The 22379-nt window shown below is 41.5% G+C and overlaps 1 protein-coding gene across 1 annotated transcript; it reads right to left on the minus strand.

Annotated features, from left to right (window-relative positions):
- Nucleotides 1-17487: 17487 nt before the first annotated feature.
- On the minus strand, nucleotides 17488-18975 carry LOC145391859 (uncharacterized). The gene is made up of 2 exons (XM_080266346.1): nucleotides 18789-18975; nucleotides 17488-18356 (listed from the first exon to the last, which is right to left on the minus strand). Exons 1-2 carry the CDS (start codon nucleotides 18973-18975, stop codon nucleotides 17488-17490), a joined length of 1056 nt encoding a protein of 351 aa, XP_080122472.1.
- Between the last annotated feature and the right edge of the window lie 3404 nt (nucleotides 18976-22379).

Genomic DNA, 22379 nt, shown 5'->3' on the forward strand with positions numbered 1-22379 from the left:
CGGGACACAACCGCCGATGCATAGGAGATATTAGGCCTGGGAGTTGCATGCAACTCCTTCACCTTCTTCCTTGCATCGTAGAAGGAAATGCCCTGTGTCACTTTTACTGTGCAGACCTCCTTCTCCTCCTTCCACTTGGGGCAAGCCCTCGAGGAAGTGGAGTGAGCATCCTTGCAGTGAAAGCAACACTCAGTCTCAGATGTACAGTTGTCAGCAGAGTGACCTACAGTCGCGCACTTGCCACACACGATGTTGGAAGCCCGACAAGCCTTTTCGTGGTGTCCATAGAGCTGATATTTTGAACAACAAAGGGGGTTCGGGATGTATGGTCTAACATTTACAATTTCGTATCCAACCTTCACATTGGCTGGAAGAGATACTTTGCCAAAAGTGAGAACAACTGTTGCGGTCTTCGTCCTTATGCCTTCCGAGAATCTGGTAATGAACCTCGCCTCTATGACATCTTGCTGAGAAAGTTCCTGTACAATTTCTTCTTCCTCCATAAGCACAAGATCTCTGCAGGTGATAACACCCTTGCAGGAATTCATGGAGTGGGGGATCGTTGTTTGGACATCGTGACAATGGAACTTCCTCAGTTTAAGCAAATCCTTGACCTGGGCTGAATTCTTGGTTTTTACGAGAAGGTCTCCACTCGCAAGTTTTTTCACTTGTTCCACCTCTCCTGCACACCCATCAATCACCTTCTTGATGATGAAGGGATTGAGGCTGGACAGGGGAGTGGAACCAACCGCATGAATCAGGACAAACTCAGCGTTATGTACATTAATGACAAGATGGGTACGTGTCCGGGGCCGTTCAGTCTGGGAGCAGTCCGTCCGTGAAACAGTCGGGGGTCGGTCAGGACTACCTCCCCCCCCCTGAAGGGGGGGGAGGCAGCAGTGGCGTCCGCCATAGTTATCACTTCCCCCGTGAGGAGGAAGTGGGAAGAGAGAGAAAAACGACCAAGGGACAAATTACCCGGGAAAACCCACCTAGTCTGAGATTGCCCTCTCAAACCACTCTCGGGAGGACGTGCCTGTGTGTATCTCACACCCCAGAGCGATCAGTGGGGGGTACACTCCAGAGGTGAGTAAGCAAAGGCGATCTCAGTAATTAGAGGAAAATGAGATCTAGCTAACCTGACTTTATTGGTGTATGTACAAAGCTAACGCCGGTGAGGCAACCCTGCAGCTAGAGGAGAGCTCAGAAACACGTCTTCCCTCGCCACGACCATTCATGAAAGTCGTCCCATTGTTTGGCGTGGCTCCCTGCCTATTATACTAGATGATCACAATACCCGGAATCAGCTAAAGCTTTAACTGATTGCTTTGTATTATTATTGTTTCTACTAAGCTCTCCAAAGAATACAAGGAATACCTTTGCACTCGACAAATATAGGAAGTATGACCTACGATGTCTAAAATTTTTTTAATAGGCATACAGGAACTTTAATCATAATGAAGCCTAAACAAATAGGAATCCGAACAATTTATTTCCATGCCAGTCTATATGCTTACGTGACTGACAACACGACACCAATAACATACATTTCGTGCTTCATAAATGACTATCATCAACAGTTATATCTCAGACAACTCCCAATCCACCACTGCATAGTTCAAAAGGGGAATACTAATAACTTTGGTATGTAAATCTCTAGATCAGCGTGTGAAGGAAAACATTCGCGATTGTTAATCCCTACTAAAAATTCCGCGGTTACATGTCTTTGTTGGAAACGGCTGGTTCATATGTAATAAAAGTTAATGATATTCACACGAATACTTGACTTAGCACTGTCAATATCAGAATCATGCTCACATTATGAATAACAACTAAGACTTAACTTAAATATAGGACTTAACGATTACATCATGATCTGTACAAACTATACTTACAATAATACCTAAGCTTAAGATTACACTTACAATACTAACTTATTCTAACTTATACTATACCTAAAATTATGGCACTACATTGCTACATCCCTCACCAACTTAACTAAATCTCGAGTAACAATTATCTGGTTGGACGAATGCCAGAAAACCTTTGAACATCTCATGAATGCCCCTGTCTTAGTTAGAGCTCAGGTAGAACAACCATTCATTCTCACTACAGATGCCAGTAACACTCATGTTGGTGGAGTCCTGAGCCAGATTCAATCAGATGGTACTAACAGGCCGATCGGGTATTTCTCTAAAAAGTTGAACCCCTCTGAGACTCAACATTCAACATCGGATAAAGAGGCCCTAGCTGTAGTCCTTGCATGCCGCAACTTCCATCATTATTTGTGGGATACCCGTTTTATCGTAACTACTGATCACCAACCCCTCACTAGTATATTCAAGCGGAAGACTAAATCTCCTCGAATGAATCATTGGATCCTAGAAGTGCGAGAATATGACATCCAGTTTCTCAAGGGTAAAAACAATTTTGTAGCAGATCAGTTGTCATGCCCAGTTCGAGTCATAGTCCATCCACCTGAAGCCACCTGGCTAGGGATAGATCGAGAACAAATGAAGGCTCGTGAAAGAGCAAAACCAGTATGCGGAGAACTAGTGCAGTATCTCAAAGGTGGTACAATTCCTGCCAAAAGACTAAAAAAAAAAAAAAAAAAAAATTATCAGTTTGCCTTAATAGACGAAGTGTATTTTGTGCAGGAGAAGGCAGATGGTAGTCTTCATTACAGCCTCATAGTCCCTCGGGTCTTAGTGGTACAGGCGTTTCAACATGCACATGAGTTGACTGGTCATCTAGGACAAAAGAAAGCTATCAAAAAGGCTGAAGAACTATGTTACTGGCAAAATCTTAAGGTTTTGATGTGTGTGATTGTTAAAAAATGTGTAACTCATCAGAGATTTAGAGGCAACAGTGGATTGCAGCAACAGTGGAAGAATTGCCTCCAGCGAATAAGCCGCTGGAAAGGATTGGGATAGACCATACTGATATCGTTGCTGGAGTCCAGGGTTACTGTTATGTTCTTACAGTAGTGGACCATTATTGTCATTGCACTTGAGATCTCAAAGGCTTTCGATCCTGTCTGGCATAAATCTTTAATTTCCAAACTGCCGTCTTACAGATTCTATCCTTCTATCTGTGCCTTCATCTCTAGCTTACTTTCTGGTCGTTCTATAGCCGCTGTTGTTGACGGCCATCGTTCTTCTCCTAGATCTGTCAACAGTGGTGTTTCTCAGGGCTCTGTCCTATCACCAACCCTCTTCCTTTTATTCATCAATGACCTTCTAAGCTGTACATCTAACACTATCCACTCATACGCTGATGACTCCATCCTTCACCTTTCCATTCGATTCCCACAATGTCCATCTCAACAGTTACTTCAATAAACAAGGGATGAGGCTATGGCACACCTAATGTCTGACTTGGCTCGTATCTCTGACTGGGGTAAAAATAATCTGGTTGTTTTTAATGCATCAAAGACTCAGTTTTTGCACCTATCAACCCGACAAAATCTTCCACAGGTGTACCCATTAATGTTTAATAATATTCAGCTTAATTTTGCATCATCCTTGAACATGCTTGGGGTTTCATTTACTCGGGACTTATCTTGAAAAGATCACATTACATCTCTTGTAAAATCTGCTTCCAAGAGATTGGGTGTGCTAAGCTGACTCTGTTCCTTTTTTCCCCTGCACAATTGTTGACTCTATACAGGGGTTTTATCCGCCCCTGCATGGAGTACAACTCTCATGTGTGGGGAGGCTCCCCACATACAGCTCTTCTCAATGGGGTGGAGTCAAAGACTTTTCCTCCTCTTATTGACTCCCTTCAACCTCTGTCTCTTCGCCACACTGTTACTTCTTTATCTCTTTTCTATCGCTGCTTCAATGATCACTGCTCCTCTGAACTGTCTGCATGCATTCCTCCGCCTCTACGACGTGTGCATAGCACCCGTCTAGCAGCAAACTCTCATTCCTTTCCTGTCCAACTCTCTAATGCAAGAGTTAACCGTTACTGCCGGTCCTTCATTTATGCAACAGGTCAACTCTGGAACTGCCTCCCTTTGTCTGTATATCCTGCTTCCTACTGTATGATCTCCAGTCTTTCAAACGCAGTGTGTCCAGGCATCTTGAAATGATCAGATCTTGAATTTGGCTCTCTCTTATATTTTGCTTTTCTCTTGGAAGGAACAGTTTTGCCGACTCGTTGCCTTTGGTTCCTTCTTCCTCACATAAAAGAAAAAAAGTTATAGCCGATTCATTAGGTTCTTCCCCCTCAAAACAAAACAATCCACACACATCACAGACAAACTCGGGCAGTATGTGGCAGACTATGGCACACTTTGCAGTATCGTCCTGGACAAAGGAGGAGAGTTCACCAGCAGAGACTTTCAGCGATCCTGCCAGTGAAACCAAATCACCCTCTACTACACGACCCCTTATCATCCCCAAGGGAAAGGCGTCACCGAGCAGATGCATCAGACCCTGAAGTCGGTCCTCTCTGCCCTATGTCAGGGCCACCCTCTTCGATGGCCCCAACTGCTCCAACCATGTCAGATCGTCATGAATCAGGCAGTCCATACATCCACGGGACAGCAACCCTACTTTGCCTTCTTCGCTCGCCATCCACTTAGGCTGGTCGGTGCACCCTTACCCTCTGTTGATGGTGAGGAAGACGAGATGGCTGTCGCCCATGCCCTCATTCAGGAAATGCCTGGGAAGATGATGCGTCAGTATAGAGATGTGGCTAATCGAAGGCAGAAGAATCAAGCAGTCAGAGTTGGAACCCTTGTGTGGATTAAGAAGGGAACTGTGGCACCCAGAACATGTCGAAAACTTAATGTGAAATGGGATGGTCCGTATCGTGTAGTGGAAGTGTTGATGGACAGAAGTGTGTACGTGGTAAAAAATGTGTTCACGGAGAAAAAGATACAAAGAGCCACAGGACAAATGAAGCCCTATTACGGAGGAGAAGAGTGGCACTTAAAACCCCTGGTAGAGGCCTTTGAACCTGATCCAATGGATGAACAATTACCGCCCCGTGAGAAACGCCCTCCCATGAGACTTATTGAAGAATGTTGAGTGTCTGAAGTTGGTTTTTGCAGTATAAACTTAAGAGATGGAGAGATGGATATGGAAATGTGTGCAGGTCGTACTATCTGTGATAGTTTAGAGTTCGAGCCAGGGGCGTCATTTCAATTTTCCTTGGGGGGGGGGGATAGGGTATTTAGGAGGCCCCCCCTACTCTCACCTCCCTACATGGGTGGGGTGGCGAGCGAGCGTGTTGAAGCCACGTACGAAGCTATATTTAGAGAATTAAAGCAGTAAACAAATATACATACTGTATATAATTATTTATTAAACCAATTACTTCCTAACACACACACTAATGGCTATTCTAGCATTGGCAAACGTTCGAACTTTTAACTCCGACTGCGAACCACAAAGTAAAACAAAACCATACTTTCGTGTACAATTCTATGTTAATTTTATTTTTTGGAATGCTTAAATGTCACTTAAGTGTTTGTGACGTAGATTTTGTCATATAGATTTTGTAAAAAATAAAATTTTTTACTTGGTTCTGATATCACCCTGCCGCCCCCCTAGCGTCCCTTTTTCCTCACGGTCTCACGGTACTTCATCGATCCCTTGGATCTTTCCGGACCACCTCCCACTTTGGGAACCAATGGCCTAATGAACTCTTAAAACTCCTTCCTACAGGTACAGTCACTCATAAAAGAAATGGACCCCCTATGACTAAAGCTACAGTATCTCCTGGCAGTCCGAGTCTGGTAACACTGTGGCCGACGTTTGGGGGGATTGTTAGGGGGTCAGAGGCGGTATAGGAGGGTGGGAGGCGGGTCTACACGACTTACTGCTCAGATCATGTTTCATTTCGTCATAACTAAATCGAACCCAAGTGGTTACATTTAATTAGATATTAATAATCTATGGCCTGCCATGTCTCAAAATATCGTAGGATAAAAGCAACCTACTACCCACCTAACATTGCAACTATTTATCCACTTAAAACCTTTAAATTGTCATTAAGGAGGATTATATATATGTTTTAAATGGTCACAACTTATCCACTCATATCGGTCACACTGACAGTATAATCTTTCCACATGATTGTGTAATTTGTGTGTATGATACAGCAGGAATGTATAGACAGAGGAAAATAATATCGATTCATATTTTTAGTTTATTTAGGACTATATCAAATTTACACATAATCCTAATATCATAGAAAAAAAAAATGGTGTTCTATTATCAATAAACATAAATAATGTGATTAATTATTTTCATAGCGGTTCATTATGAACGGCGTCAATTAGTGAATAAATATGTTAGGTGTATACAGTATCTGTAACATAGTAAACATAACATACACAACAAACAAATAACACGTTGCTTCCCCTTACAGCAATATACGATTTACTTTTTATTATGAACATCAGTAGCATATTGTTTTTAGACTCCTGCAGTTATCTAACTATTTAATATCCAAGCACCTAATATATAGCCCACCCTGCATTAGCTTGTATGATTGCATGTAACCTATAATGTCCAAGCACCTAATATTTCGCCCACCCTCCATTAGCTTACCTACTAGGAACTGAATCTACTAGATGTTGACAGTAGTTTGGAATATGTCTTATATTCTCCCATTCTGCCATGGCATGATTTATGATATTTTCTCTGTTCCTCGCATCCCGGATATCCCATGTCCTGACCATCATTGCCCAAACATTCTCTATAACATTGATATCACAACCCTTGCTTGGCCATTCTATAACTTCAAATACTGGATGTTTTCCGAACCATTGCCTTACCACTTGGCTCATATGAATTGGTGATCTATCATGGACAAATCTAATAGGGGCTGGAGCTGCAATTACCCTCTCACGAATATAAGGTAACATTCCATTCAAAATGTCGACATATTTCGCCGCTGTAAGGTTACCCTCAATGGGTGTGAGATCCCCAAGTCCTCCTGCCCACATCCATCCGTGAAAAGAAACACTACTGCGGCCACTCGTGCGCTGCTCCTGAATGTTTTCCTTCGCATATCTTGTGTTTGGTGGTCGCCAACATACACGAGCCTTGGCAGCAGTCGTCGAGAAGGACTTTTCATCCGTCCAAATTACACTGTTCCAAAATTATGCGTCATATGCCTCTTGTTTATAACGTCTGGCAAATACAAGTCGTGCAGGCCTGTGTTCCACAGACACTGCTTCCTTTCTAGCAGGGCCGGAACAGTAAATGCCTGCCTCATTCACATGCTGCCTCGTTGTTGCCGGATGGCATGGTTGGTCTAATTCCTGAGTGACGTCAACAGCTGATGTGTGAGGCCTTTGTAACACAACATTTACGATGCATTGATCATCTTCTGGAGCTAAAATTCGTGGACGACCACTTCTAGGGCGGATAGTAAGGGTGCCCTCCTCATCCCAACGCCGTATCCACCTTCTCACGGTGTTTATACTTGATCCTGTTTCCCGAGCAATGCTTTTATAGACATGTCAGCCTCTCACATACCTATGATAGCACCACGTTTTGTGATAACTTCGGGTCTATCGGCACGTCCTGTAGGTCTATGTGCTCTTTGGCTGTGCACTCTTCCAGGTTAGTTCATTCTGCAAAATAGCAATGGTTATATACTTAAGTATCTATCTATTCATTTGTAGCACTGATGCCTCGCTCCCTCCGGGAACTCCCTCCAAGGGAGTGGCCATGGCAGAAGAGTCTCCATCTCTCCCTGTTCCTCAGTCGATAAAGCTCCCCCATCCCACACTCCTCTCACACCTCTCTCCCTCACATACTCCTCCACCCTGTTCACCCAATTGACTGGCGGTCTGCCCCTCACACCAGGACCCTCGACTTCACCCCCATACACCTTCCTTGCAAACTCCCCATCTTGCGTTCTCTCCACATGTCCAAACCACCTCAGTTTATTACGCTTCGCCCTCTCTACCACCCCACACTCAATGCCTATTCCCGTCTCACTTAACCCACATCTCTCACAAACACTCTCACTCCTCACCCCATCCCATCTCGTCAAGCCACATGACCCTCTAAGATAGCCCATTTCCACTGCTCGTATTCTAGACTGTTGTGCCCTATTACTAGTCCAGGTCTTGGATGCATATGTCAGTGTCGGCATGACTATAGCATTTTTCAATACTGTAAATAGTAGTATCAATAAAAGTAATAATAAATACATTAAACCTATTTATTTCATTATGTTGCCCACTAATATAAGCGGAGACCTTAAATGGTAGTGTAAAGCCACATTAAGAGTAACATAATTATTTATTTCTCAGAAGGAAGGACAAGAGCACAAAAGCGCCCGCAAACGAAGCCGTCCTCATGAAGGAAGGGCCACCGGTGGGGAATTTATGGTCCGAGGTGGCCTCGGATCACTGCCTAATATTTTCAGTAAAGTTTAGTGATGTGCAGTGTGTATGTAAGGGTAGTGCAGATAGTAAATGAAAATGTCTGGGAGAGCACGCTGGATTACTCTCTGCTTTCATGAAAGACTGAAAAAGTCCAGCTAAGGCAGACAGACTGGGACAGGTGTAGCAGAAGTTTTCCAGCACCTCCACACCTCCTTGCCTCGCAGCGTATGAGATGAGAAGATACTGCCGACATAGGCACTTCAGCATTTCTCATCGACTTCGACGACTCTCACAGCTCTGACTGAAACCATGGTCGAGTATGCATATGAATGGTTTAGTCACATTAAACATAGTCTTTAGATCTCTGATACATTATGTTCATATTATATATGTTGCATTGCGTAGTGTATATATATTAATATAATATACCATTTGAAATAATCTTCCAATGATGGCATGCCAAGAGATTCAAGTGAGCTATCGCCAGGCCTACCAGTAGCCCACTTAACTCTCGTATCGGTGTGGATCATAGGGATTTAACGTTCGTATCTTATAAGAGTATATGTAATTTGTTCTCAGATAAGTGGAGTTACAACAGTCTTTAATTACAAATGTTAATGTAACGTTATTTATTTAACTATGATCCCCTCTTGTGTTCGATTATGTATTACATGAAATGAAATATGATCTGAGCAGTAAGTCGTGTAGACCCGCCACCCACCCTCCTACACAGCCTCTGACGCCCTAACAATCCCCCCAACGTCGGCCACAGTGTTACCAGACTCGGACTGCCACGAGATACTGCAGCTCTGGCCAAGGGGGGTCCGTTTCTTTTATGAGTGACTGTACATAGTTTCCAATATGAATAAAAGCTTTTAATGACAGCCAGAATACAATTATAAAGGCAGCTCAATACTGAATTTAACTGATGAGCGGGGTAGGAACGTATTTACGTTGACATCCATTAATACAGCTGGTAAATTATTGTGATTATTACACACACACACACACACACACACACACACACACACACGCACAAACACACACACACACACACACACACACACACACACACACACACACACACACACACACACACACACACACACACACACACACACACACACACATCAAAGGAAATCTGTAATAAAGACATAGAGGAACACAAAAGGTTAGGGAAATACGAGAAAAGTAAGTCAAGACCTCTAAATGTAACTTTCCAGAGTGTAAACAACGTGGAGGAGATACTAAAAAATGCAAAGAATCTTATGGAAAAAGAGGAGTTCAATAATGTATGGATAAAAAGATGCCTAACACAAGAGGAACTGGAATTACTGAAAGAGAGAGGGAGGAAGCAAAAACAAAAAATGAGGGATGATCAGAAGAGGAGAAGAATACATTTTTTTACAAAGTACTAGGATTGCAGGTACGAAAGTGGTACATAAACAGGAGGGAATAAAAAGGGGGAAGGTGGTAGAACCATGTCATGACAAGTATATAAACAAGATGATTAAGTTGATGTACTCAAATGTGGATGGAATGGTATCTAAATTACTAGAGATGAATGATTATGTCAGAGAAAATGAACCACAAATAATATGCCTAACTGAAACAAAATTAATACCAAGGATATCAAATGACATACTAAACTTAGAGGAATACAATATATGGAGAAGAGACATATTTAAAAAAAGGAGGAGGAATTATAATATAAACTAAGAAAAATCTAAAAGTAAATGAAATAAAACTAGATATACCATCACAAGTAGAACTGATTGCAATAGAGATCAACACATCTGAAGGGAAAGTAATTGTGGCCAATTTGTACATGCCACCCAGATCAAACACATGGGAAAGAGACGAATATGAGGACCTGGCAGAGAATACAATTCAGAGTTTAAGAGCATTACTACATAAAATGGAAGAGAAATCGGAAAGAATTATACTAACTGGAGATTTTAATACAAATATAAATTGGAATACTCTAGATATAATAAGCAAAGAAAGTTGTTGGGAAAAAAAGCTCCTGGATCTTGTGCAAGAGTTTTTCCTAACGCAACATGTGAGGGAAACCACCAGAAAAAGAGGACTCGATGTACCTTCAATGCTAGATCTCATATTTACTAGGCAAGAAAATGATATTGACAGTTTATTATATCACCCTCCACTCGGCAAAAGCGACCATGCAGTACTAAATTGCAACTTCAGGATAGCATATGACATAGTTAACAGCAATGAAAGTTACAAAAAGAGCCTAAACTATAAAAAGGGAAATTATCATGACCTAAAGAAATATTTCTTAGAAGTTGATTGGGAAAATGAGCTTAGAGGACAAGATTTAAATGCTGTATATAAAAAATTCTGTGAATTTTATGAAATAGGAGTCCAGAAGTACATCCCACAGCACAGAGAAGCAGATAAGAACATACAGAAGTGGTTCAATACAGAATGTAAAAAATCAAAAGAAAGAAGAGATTTGTTGTGGAATAGATACAGAAGACACAATAGTGAATGGGCATATAATAATTACAAACAGGCAAGAAACGATTATACAAGAATAAGGAGGGAAGTCCAAGAACAGTTTGAGGAGGATATCATAAATAAAAGTAGTGATCAACCGAAGCTATTTTACAGCTACATCAGAAGCAAAACCAAAGTAAAAGATATAATACAATCCATTAAGGACGAGGGAATCACCTATACACAAGAGAAAGATATTTGTGAAGCACTAAATAAGAATTTCCAATCAGTTTTTACAGAAGAAAAAAATTTTGAGAGGGACTATGTGGAACATGCATGCCCACACACAGTACCAGATATACAAATATCAGAAAAAGTAATACAGGAGGAGTTAAGTAAATTAGACAGAGGAAAAGCAAATGGTCCTGATGAAATTTCATGTTGGGTGCTACGAGAATGTGCAAAAGAGTTAAGTAAACCATTATTTTTAATTTTCAAGAAATCCTTGAGTCAAGGTAAACTACCTGATATTTGGAAGAAAGCAAATATTGTCCCCTTATTCAAGAAAGGGAATAGACAAAATCCACTCAACTACCGACCAGTATCACTGACCAGTGTTGTAAGTAAGGTATTAGAAAAGCTTATAAGAAAAGCTTGGGTAAATCATCTAGAAGAACACAATATGATAACAGAAAGACAGTTTGGTTTCAGAAAAGGAAAATCATGTGTTACTAATCTGTTGAGCTACTATGGCAGAGTAACAGACACAATACAGGAAAGAGAAGGACAGGTGGACAGTATCTATTTAGATTTCAAGAAAGCTTTTGACACAGTACCACACCAAAGACTTTTATGGAAACTGTACCATCAAGGAGGAATTCGAGGCAAACTGTTTTGTTGGATGCAAGATTTTCTCATAAAAAGAGAAATGAGAACAGTACTAAGGGGAAACTACTCATCATGGAAAGATGTGACTAGTGGAGTACCACAGGGCTCAGTGCTAGCACCAATCATGTTTTTAGTGTATATAAATGATATAGACAGTAACACTGGAAATGAAAGCTATCTAAATATGTTTGCAGTTGATGCAAAAATACAAAGGAGAATTACTAACACAGACTCTTATAAAGAGCTACAAGAAGAATTAAATGAACTTCATGAATGGAGTAATACATGGCAAATGGAATTCAATGTGGACAAGTGTCATGTAATCAAGTTTGGTAAAAGTGGAAAAAGACCTGATTGGGATTATACGTTAGGGAATAAAACCCTACACACATCAGAAAGAGAGAAGGACCTAGATGTGATTATCAGTAACAGACTATCTCCGGCTGACCACATCAGTGAGAAGGTACGGAACATGTATACACTGCTTGCAAATATGAGAATAGCATTCACATACATAAATGAAGACATGCTAAGAAGGATAATAATATCATTCATCAGACCAACCCTGGAGTATGCATCAGTAGTCTGGAGTCCTCATGTCAAAAAACACATAGACAGGATTGAAAAAGTTCAAAGGGCCGCTACAAGATGGATACCAAGCTTAAGAGATCTAAGCTACGAAGAAAGGCTAAATAAAATGAATCTACCAATATCATAAAAAGACTTTGTAGTTACTTGTAGAGAAGTTATATATATATATATATATATATATATATATATATATATATATATATATATATATATATATATATATATATATATATATATATATATATATACTGAACTTGTGGATGAGCGGTTGTTAAACTTGAGTAGTTTTGTAGATTAGTTATGTATATATTAGACTTGTGGACGAGCGGTTGTTATACGTGAGTAGCTTGTAGGTAGATAATCTTGGTTCCCATTTGTCATGCAATGACAGGAGAGGTAAAGAATAGTATGGGAGTATTTTTATTTGTCTTGGAAATATTAACAAGTCTCTCACACACGAGTGAAGTTAAGTAGAGTCCCGTTAGCTACCTCCCTGTCTCTCTCTCTCTCTTTTCCATGTTGCTAAGCCCTTCTCCCTACTACCTGCCTGTTCTATCGCCTGTCTCCTTCTGAGCTCCCTTTCCTAAATTCTGGTGAAACAGGGGTCGTGTCACGTGTGTTACACTGTGGTTGGAAAGTTCCAGAAGCCTGTGTGTGAGTATGTGTGTATGTGTGTGTATGGTCACGAGGCGCTGTCGTGTGCCTATAAAGCATTCCTTGAGTTAAGAGTGTGTAAGCATGTTTAGCATTGCTCGATTCTCGCAGACACAATACCTTCTCATCATCTGACTTCCTGCTTCTATCTGTCTCTCTATCTATCTATTTATCTATTTATCTATTATGATTTGTAATTGTAATGTGGAGTCCTGACACCAGCACTACAGGAGAGAAGGAAAAGAGGTGACATGATAATGCTATATAAATGCATATCAGGGAAGGAGAAAATAGACATAAATGATTACTTATCATATGGGGAAACATCAGCAAGAGGACACTGCAAAAAACTGCATAAGAAGAGAGGTGATAAAGACGTGAGGAAATTCAGTTTCCCAAACAGAGCAATTGATCAGTGGAATGCACTACCGAATGAAATAGTGTGTGCCAAAACAATTTACAAATTTAAGGATATGTACGATAAATATGGTTTAAGGCACGGAAAGTACGAGCTCTACTCATTCCTATAAAGATACAATTAGGTAAGAACAATTAGGTAAGAACACACACACACACACACACACACACACACACACACACACACACACACACACACACACACACACACACACACACACACCGCTTGCTGGTGCAATGGTAACGTTCTCGCATGCCAACTGGTGGACGGGAGTTCTCGCCTCCCTCAGGTTGGGAAGTTTCACTGACGAAGTGGGTGGTTACTGTCCCCTTTGAGCAAGGGGACGGGTGTGTGCGTGTGTGGTCACAGCCTTGCCCTTAGATCGGACTATATGAGCTCTCAGCTCCCTTCCGGGAGGGTAAAAGCTGACGATCACGACCATCAAGTGATCCTGACCGACCCGGTGAATTACACACACACAAATGGTCCTGACGAAATTTCAGGTTGGGTGCTACAAGAATGTACAAAAGAGTTGAGCAGGATTCAAAGAATCCTTATATGAAGGTCAATTACCTGATATTTGAAAGAAAGCAAATATTGTTCCCCTGTTCAAAAAAGGGAATAGACAGAATCCACTCAACTACCGACCAGTATCACTGACCAGTGTTGTAAGATACTGGATAAGCTGATAAAAACAAGTTTGGGTAAACCATCTGAAAGAACACAATATGATAAGAGAAAGGAAGTTAGGTTTAGAAAGGGAAAATAATGTGTTGCTAATCTATTAAGCTACTATGATAGTTACAGAAACATTACAGAAAAGTGAAGGATGAGTAGACAGTATCTATTTAGACTTCAAGAAAGCATTTAAAAGAGTACTGCACCAAGGAGGTATCCAAGGCAACCTGTACTGGTGGATGCAGGATTTTCTCAGGAAAGGGGAAATGAGAACAGTATTAAGGGGAAATTACTCGTCATGGAGGGAAGTAACTAGCCGAGTTCCACAGGTCTCAGTGCTGGCACATATAAATGACATAGACAGAAACATTGGAAATGGAGGCTATCTAAATATGTTTGCGGATGATGCAAAAATACAAAGGAAAATTACTAACAGATTCTTGCAAAGAGCTGCAAGAGGAATTAAATAAGCTTCATGAATGGAACAATAAATGGCAAATGAAATTTAATGTGGACAAGTGACATGTAATTAACTTTGATAAAAGTGAGAAAATACCAGATTGTGATTATAAGTTAGGAAGATCAACCTACACATATCAGAAAGGGAGAAGGACCTAGGAGTGATTGTCAATAACAGACAATCTCCAGCTGACTACATCAGTGAGAAGGTACGTAACATGTCTACATTGCTTGCTGATATGAGAACAGTATTCACATATATAAATGAAGACATGCTGAGAAAGATAAGAACGTCATTCATTAGACCAACCCTGGAGTATGCATCAGTAGTCTGGAATCCTTATCTCAAAACACACATAGATAAGATTGAAAAAGTACAAAGGGCAACTACAAGATGGGTACCAAGTTTATGGGATCTATGCTACGAAGAAAAGCTAGAAAAACTTAATCTACCGTCACTACAGGAGGGAGTGAAAAGAGGAGACATGATTATGCTATGTAAATGCATCTCAGGAAAAGAGAAAATAGATAAAAATGAATGTATAACCTATGGGGAAGCATCAGCAAAAGGACATTGCAAAAAACTACATAAAAAGAGAGGTGATAAAGACGAAATGAAATTCAGTTTCCCAAATAGGGCAATTGATCAGTGGAATGCACTACCGAATGAAATAGTGTGTATCACAACTATTCATAAATTTAAGGATATGTATGATAAAAATGGTTTAATACACAGGACAGTACGAGCTTGACTCATTCCTGTGAAGATACAATTAAGAACAATTAGGTAAGAACACACACACACACACACACACACACACACACACACACACACACACACACACACACACACACACGATATATTTCACTCAAAATATACTGAGGCTAAATACAAATTATTTTTGATTTCACGGTATTAACCTTATATTTTTTCATTAATTGTACTTGATCTGGGGGCTCCCTCTGAAAGCTTGGGGGGGGGCGCCCCTCGCTGCCCCCCCCCCAAATGACGCCCGTGCTACCTGGAGTAAATCACTATCAAGTACTACTTTCGCCATAGGCATAGCTGGTTTGGAATCTAAGGTCTGGAGGTGTAATGTTTCTCCTGTGTACTTTGTTTCAACTGATGCACAGAATACTCTACGCAGATCCTGTATCTCTTAGTATGGTAATAGGATGTTCTAGAGAGTTTGGACGTGTAGACACAATGCCCCGGACTTTAAACGCTGAAAACAGATCATAAGGGTTATGAGCAGGTGTGACACAGTTCACAAGTTTCTCGCTTGTGTTGCATGTTGTGGTCTGTGATGTAACAACAGAGAGTTTATAAGTGGCAAAGGTTTTACACTTTGGGTGTCTACATTTAAGTATGATAAGGCCAGACTGTTTACAGTATGTACAAGATTCTTCCTTTTGGTTGGAAAGTACTTACAGTAAGAACTTTCTTGGAAGTTTTTGGTGATTTTTGCTGTGTACCATCCACAGTCATTGGATTACTTCTGGAGGAGGATTTTTTATTTAGCAGCTTGGTCTTATCTCTGGGTGGAAAGGCCTTATGGAGCAGCGCATAGGAATCAGCGAGTTGTGCCTCTTTGATAAGAGGAGTAGACCGTTGCACCAGTCAAGCAGGGCAGTACTCCCAAGGTGGATGGAAAGCTGATGACAGGGAGAGCTGGAGCTCCCGTTCCATCAGCCCTCGGGGCTAGTTCCAGACCATCCCCCTTTGCTGAACTTTTTCAGTGTCTCAGTAACACAGTGAGTAGGCCAGCATGCTCTCCAATACAAGTTTCTCTAACTATCAACACCAAACTACATGCACAGTACACACTACACTTCCTTTTTCAAAATTTAAAAGGGAAAATGGATTCAGAAAATCACGCCTCAGAGTCCCCAGGGGGATGGACCATAAATTCCCCCACCTTCAGCCCATCTCCCGGTGACGACTCAGAGAGATGCCTGGAACCACTGTCTGACTCCTTCTTCATTTCTGCAACATTTCCTGTAACTTTCGCTCTGTTGAGCACCACCTCTCCTCCTCTAAACCTCACCTTCTTTTCCTGAGACTCAGCTGTCTGTGGCAACTGACAGCAAACTCTTGTCTGTATCCTCCTACTTTCTCTATACTCATTTCAAAGCCAAAGGTGGCTGTTGCGTATATATACACAACGACCTATCTTGCTCTCGTGTTCCTGAACTCGATTCTTCTGAATTCTCTTCAATCTGGCTTCGGCTTTCCTGTCATTCTCTGACTAAATATATCTGTACTGTTTACTTATCCACTAATTATACTGACTATCAAAAATTCTTCGACTATCTTACTTCTACGATGGAACACATTCTATCCATTTTTCCTTTCTCTGAAATCTCCATTCTAGGAAATTTCAATGTTCACCACCAACTTTGGCTCTCCTCTCCTTTCACTGATCCACCTGGTGAACAAACCTACACCTTTTCTATCCTTAATGACCTAAAGCAGCTTGTACAGCACCCTACCCGTATCCCTGACTGCCTTGGAAAGAGCTCCAACATAAAGTATTTTGCATTATAGATAGACAGATATGAAGAATAGACAAACAGCGGTCACCATTAATATCACGGAGTCCAGAACTATACCACCGTAGCAATAAACTTTGTCATTCACGCCAAATAGTTTAACAAACGTAGTTTGCCATTCCCACGAAATAGTTTGACATAATTGCAGGTTAGATAACAACAAAGCTACACAATACATCGACATGACCAGTATCAAAGACAATAAAATACATTATATCCACAATTGTAAACTATATTCAATCAATCCAATATAAAGGTAATTATGAACATAATTAAACCATCTAAAGTGTACAAAGTATAACACCAATCAATTTAGAATTACTAAACACTTGTATGCTGTTAAATACAAAGAAAAAGTAGTTCAAATGATAAGCTTTATAGCAAGAGATTACGTGCGCATCTCATTAGTAACAGTACATACTGTATACCGTTACTCCCGTATATCCTCTTTATGAAGGCATTTCATCAGGTACCTGTTACTATGTACATAGTTTGCCTGCGTTAGTTGTGGTGTTATTACAATTAAAGCCTCCTCCATCGCCCCACGTAGTTTGTCTTCACGGTAAGCCCTGAGAGTCTGACCCACTCTCCTGGCTGCAGCAGTATCACAACCTCCCGCAGTGTTGTTGAGGAGATGCTTCAGGGTAGCTTTGAGGACACCGAAGCAGTTCTCTATGGGGTTAAGAAATGGTGAATGTGGTGGGAGGTACCTCACTTCATGGTTGGTCATGGACTGTGCAGCATGACGATGGCACGGAGCGTTATCCATGTTGACAACAGCGTCTTCGTCGTCGAGAATAACACCAAGGTACGTTAGAAAATCATTAAAGATCTCCTGGGTAACACTCCGGACATGTATTTCGTGGTAGATTAATCCCCCAACATCAGAGATAGCGGCTATCAGCGTTATGTTTCCACCTCGCTGTCCCCCTACGGTTCGTACGACACGCTCAGCTCGTGATGCACGACCATACGTACACTTTGTATACAAATTGTAGCCAGTCTCATCCACATAGACACGGTGTTTTTTAAGCCCTCTCTCGTACATATAATGTGCATACTCCACTCGAGCATCTTTAACTGGAGGTGAATTTCTGTTTTGAGGAACATTTTCACATTTCTTGAGAGTTATTAAAGCACCATCCAATGCTCTTGCAACTGTGCTATCGCATACCGGCTGCTTTCTTGGCCAGGTGTCCCGCAGTGTTTCATTTAGCTCCTTTATGGTGATTGTCGGGACAGCCTCAATCATCATTACCAGGAAGTCCAGCGATTCGTCATCAAGTTTACGGTGTCTACCTGCACGGGGATACACAGTGTAGGTAAAATGACTTTAGATTTTAAGTACACTATCTTAACTGCAACATATACAATCCACATCCCACACCACACTAGGTACACCACAACACTTCACACAGCCACGTCGCACCATGCCACGGCACCTATGTCACACCCACACCCACACCCACACACACACACACACACACACACAATGTTACACCACACCAAACCATATAACACCACACCATATCGCAGCACTCCACATCGCAACACAACACCACGGCACGTCACATCACACCACACCACGCTACATTATGTACTCCAGGCTACATAACACCACACCACACAACCCATTTGTAGCCACTTTTCAGGCTGGGTATTGTATTCTGATACTGTAGGTTCTATAGCCTACAACTTGATTCCATATCATGCACAGTCCACTATAGCTACCTGCACGGTGACGGCTGTCATGTACATGCCCCGTATTTTGGTAATTTTGTATGATGCCATAAGCTGTTGTCCTCTTAATGCCTAGATCAGCCACAGTGATAAGGAAATCTTCATTCGCCTCGTATTTGTCACTTACCCTCTGCTTATCCTTCTCCGATATGCGGGCGTTGCGACAACGACGAGGCATTGTTCCTCAAGGGAAGCTATACATATACTGTTCTGAAGGTGGAGACAGGCCTTACAACGTAAACATGCCATGGGGGAGGGGGATGTAGAGGGGGAGGGAGGGGCGGCATAGGTTCGATGCTCCAGAGTCATGTTTTGCTATGACGTTCCACTTTCTCTAAGTGTCAAAGTAATGGTATTTCTTGTTGTAACTTTTGTAGTATTGACGCTTCATTTCTGCGGCGATGTCGTTAGGATTGAAGTTTGTCTGACTGTTTTGTGCTTTGTCTAACATACTGCTATACTGATATACTATTTTTTGCATTTGTTCCGAACAATGTCCAATTGTTTCAGAGCTTTGAGTTTTGTCATAAACCACCGATTACCTGTCTGATTATAACGCAAAATACTGTATAGTACTTTACCAATCCTTCTGCTTACACTGTTAATCTTTTCTCTCTTTTGGGCTCTTCCTATCACAACCTTATTACCTTAACCTGTCCTATCACTCCAGTATGGCCTGTGGATCCCCCAATGAAGTGTAGTCTGTGTCACTTTGGAGCTGCGGACTGGGAGACCCTCAGGCAGTACTTCTTTGATGATTATGCTTCCACGGCCGGGAGCCATCTAAGAGTCCCTTGCGCATTACGGTGGTTATTCTCTTGGGCATGCAAGCATACATTCCTTTCTCATATCCTTTGACTAATGCAAGAAAGCCTTGGTTTAATCATGCTTATTCTAATGCTGTCCGCAACAAGGAGAGGGCCTATAAAAGGTACCAGAGCCAACCCACCCCTGAATCACATCTTTAATACGTTTCTGCCCGGAATTGTGCTGTCTGTTTTTCACTCTGCTAAAAATAATTTCATCCGTACTAAATGCTCTCAACTCTCCAACTCGAATTCTTCCCGCTCCTTCTGGCACCTTGCCAAAAACATTTCTAACAACTTTACCTCATCATCCTTCCCTCCTCTTTTCTACTCTGATGGCTGTGTAGCAATTTCTTCTACTGATAAAGCAGATCTCTTCGCTCAGACTTTCTCCTCCAATTCCACCTTAGATGACTCTAATGTTGTTCCTCCATCACTTCCCCCCTCTGACTTCCTTATGGCTGACAGAAAAATTTCTTCAGATTATGTATTTTCTGCCATTACTGGCCTCAACACTAACATCACAGGCCTCAATACTAACAAGGCACATGGGCCTGATGGAGTCCCTCCTGTTGTTCTCAAGAACTGTGCTTCTGTGCTTACACACTGCCTAGGCAAACTCTTTCGCCTTTGTCTATCAATTTGTACCTTTCCTTCTTGCTGGAAGTTTGCTCTCATTCAGCCAGTCCCAGAGAAGGGTGACCATTCCCAACCCTCTAACTATCGTCCAATTGCTTTAACATCCTCTGTCTCAAAAGTTTTCGAGTCAATTCTTAGCAGAAAAATTTTAAAGCATCTTTCCTATCACAACCTTCTTTCTGATTGTCAGTATGGGTTCCGTCAGGGACGCTCCACTGGCGATCTTCTCACCTAGCTTTCAGACTCCTGGTCATCCTCCTTTCGGGACTTTGGTGACAGCTTTGCTATTGCACTTGACATCTCTAAGGCTTTCGATCGAGTCTGGCATAAATCTTTAATTTCCAAACTGCTTTCTTACGATTTCTTTCCTTCTATATGTGCCTTCATCTATAACTTCCTTTCTGGTCGTTCTATAGCCGCTGTTGTAGACGGCCATCGTTCTTCTCCTAGATTTATGAACAGTGATGTTCCTCAGGGCTCTGTCCTATCACCAACTCTCTTCCTTTTATTCATCAATGACCTTCTAAGCTGTACATCTAACCCTATCCACTCATATGCTGATGACTCCACCCTTCACCTTTCCATTCGGTTCCCGCAACGCCCATCTCAGCAGTTACTTCAACAAATATGGGATGAGGCTATGGCACACCTAATGTCTGACTTGGCTCGTATCTCTGACTGGGGTAAAAATAACCCTGTTGTTTTTAATGCATCAAAGACTCAGTTCTTACACCTATCAACCCAACAAAATCTTCCACAGGTGTACCCATTAATGTTTAATAATATTCAGCTTAATCCTGCATCATCCTTGAATATGCTTGGGGTTTCATTCACTCGGGACTTATCTTGGAAAGATCATATTACATCTCTTGTAAAATCTGCTTCCAAGTGATTGGGTGTGCTAAGCCAACTCCTTTCTTTCTTTACCCCTGCACAATTGTTGACTCTATACAGGGGTTTTATCCGCCCCTGTGTGGAGTACAACTCTCATGTGTGGGGAGGTTCCTCACATACAGCTCTTCTCAATAGGGTGGAGTCAAAGGCTTTCTATCTCAATAACTCTCCTCCTCTTACTGGCTCCCTTCAACCTCTGTCTCTTCACCGCAGTGAAGCATCTTTATCTGTTTTCTATCGCTAGTTCAATGGTCACTGTTCCTCTGAACTGTCTGCTTGCATCCCTCCACCTCTATGACGTGCGCGTAGCACCCGTCTAGCAGCAAACTCTCATCCCTTTTCTGTCCAATTCTCTAATGCAAGAGTTAACCGTTACTCCCAGTCCTTCGTTTATGCAACAGGTCAGCTCTGGAAGTCTCCCTTTGTCTGTATTTCCTGCTTTCTATAATCTCCAGTCTTTCAAACGCAGTGTGTCCAGGCATCTCGAAATGATCGGATCTTGAATTTGGGTCTCTCTTGTATTTTGTTTTTCTCTTGGAGAGAACAGTTATTGCGGACTCGTGGCCTTTGGTTCCTTCTTCCTCGCCTAATATATATATATATATATATATATATATATATATATATATATATATATATATATATATATGTACCATGATGTTAAATGGTAACTTTGACTTAAATTCTTCCGAGAACATACGGTTTACCAGCTCAGGAAATGTAGTGATTCACAGCAACACCTATTCATCATCATCCTTCCTGCTTCTTTAAACATCTCCACCTTGTTTCTCCTCTCAGCCACCTTCCACGTTTTTTACCATACCCTACGCCCTTTCTCACTTACGGGCTTCTTTGTCTGCCCGTGTCCACTCTTTCGCTGAAAGGTGGACGAATCTATACAAACAAACAAACAAACGTAGTGATTTTTGAAGCATCTAACCACTTCTTGAATAAACGTAACTTCTCTTTAGCATATTCTTGGAAAGTATGTTTTTTGGGTTTGCTGTAATTCCGGAATCGTATTCGATAAGTAGGCATCCAGAATTACATTCTTAAACTCATTATCTTCAATGCTATCAAGGCTGACAAAGATAGTAGCTGCTTTACCTACTAATTTTGGCTGGAGTAGTCAAGGCCACTCTTTTTTAGGCCACTGAAGATGTTTAGCTGTTTTCTCATATGCTTGGAAGAGCTATCAGGATCTTCTTCATTGAATGAAGGTACAAAGGGAATTCTTTTTGCA

Source organism: Coenobita brevimanus, chromosome 20 (assembly GCF_032717465.1).
Source record: "Coenobita brevimanus isolate Jiangsu-jjx chromosome 20, ASM3271746v2, whole genome shotgun sequence".
Lineage (NCBI taxonomy): Eukaryota > Metazoa > Arthropoda > Malacostraca > Decapoda > Coenobitidae > Coenobita > Coenobita brevimanus.

Coding starts and splice junctions, on each gene's coding strand:
- LOC145391859 (XM_080266346.1), bottom strand. CDS start 18,975: ATGCCTCGTCGTTGTCGCAACGCCCGCATATCGGAGAAGGATAAGCAG. Junction 18,357..18,788: donor TGACAGCCGTCACCGTGCAG/GTAGCTATAGTG, acceptor ATCCCCGTGCAG/GTAGACACCGTAAACTTGAT.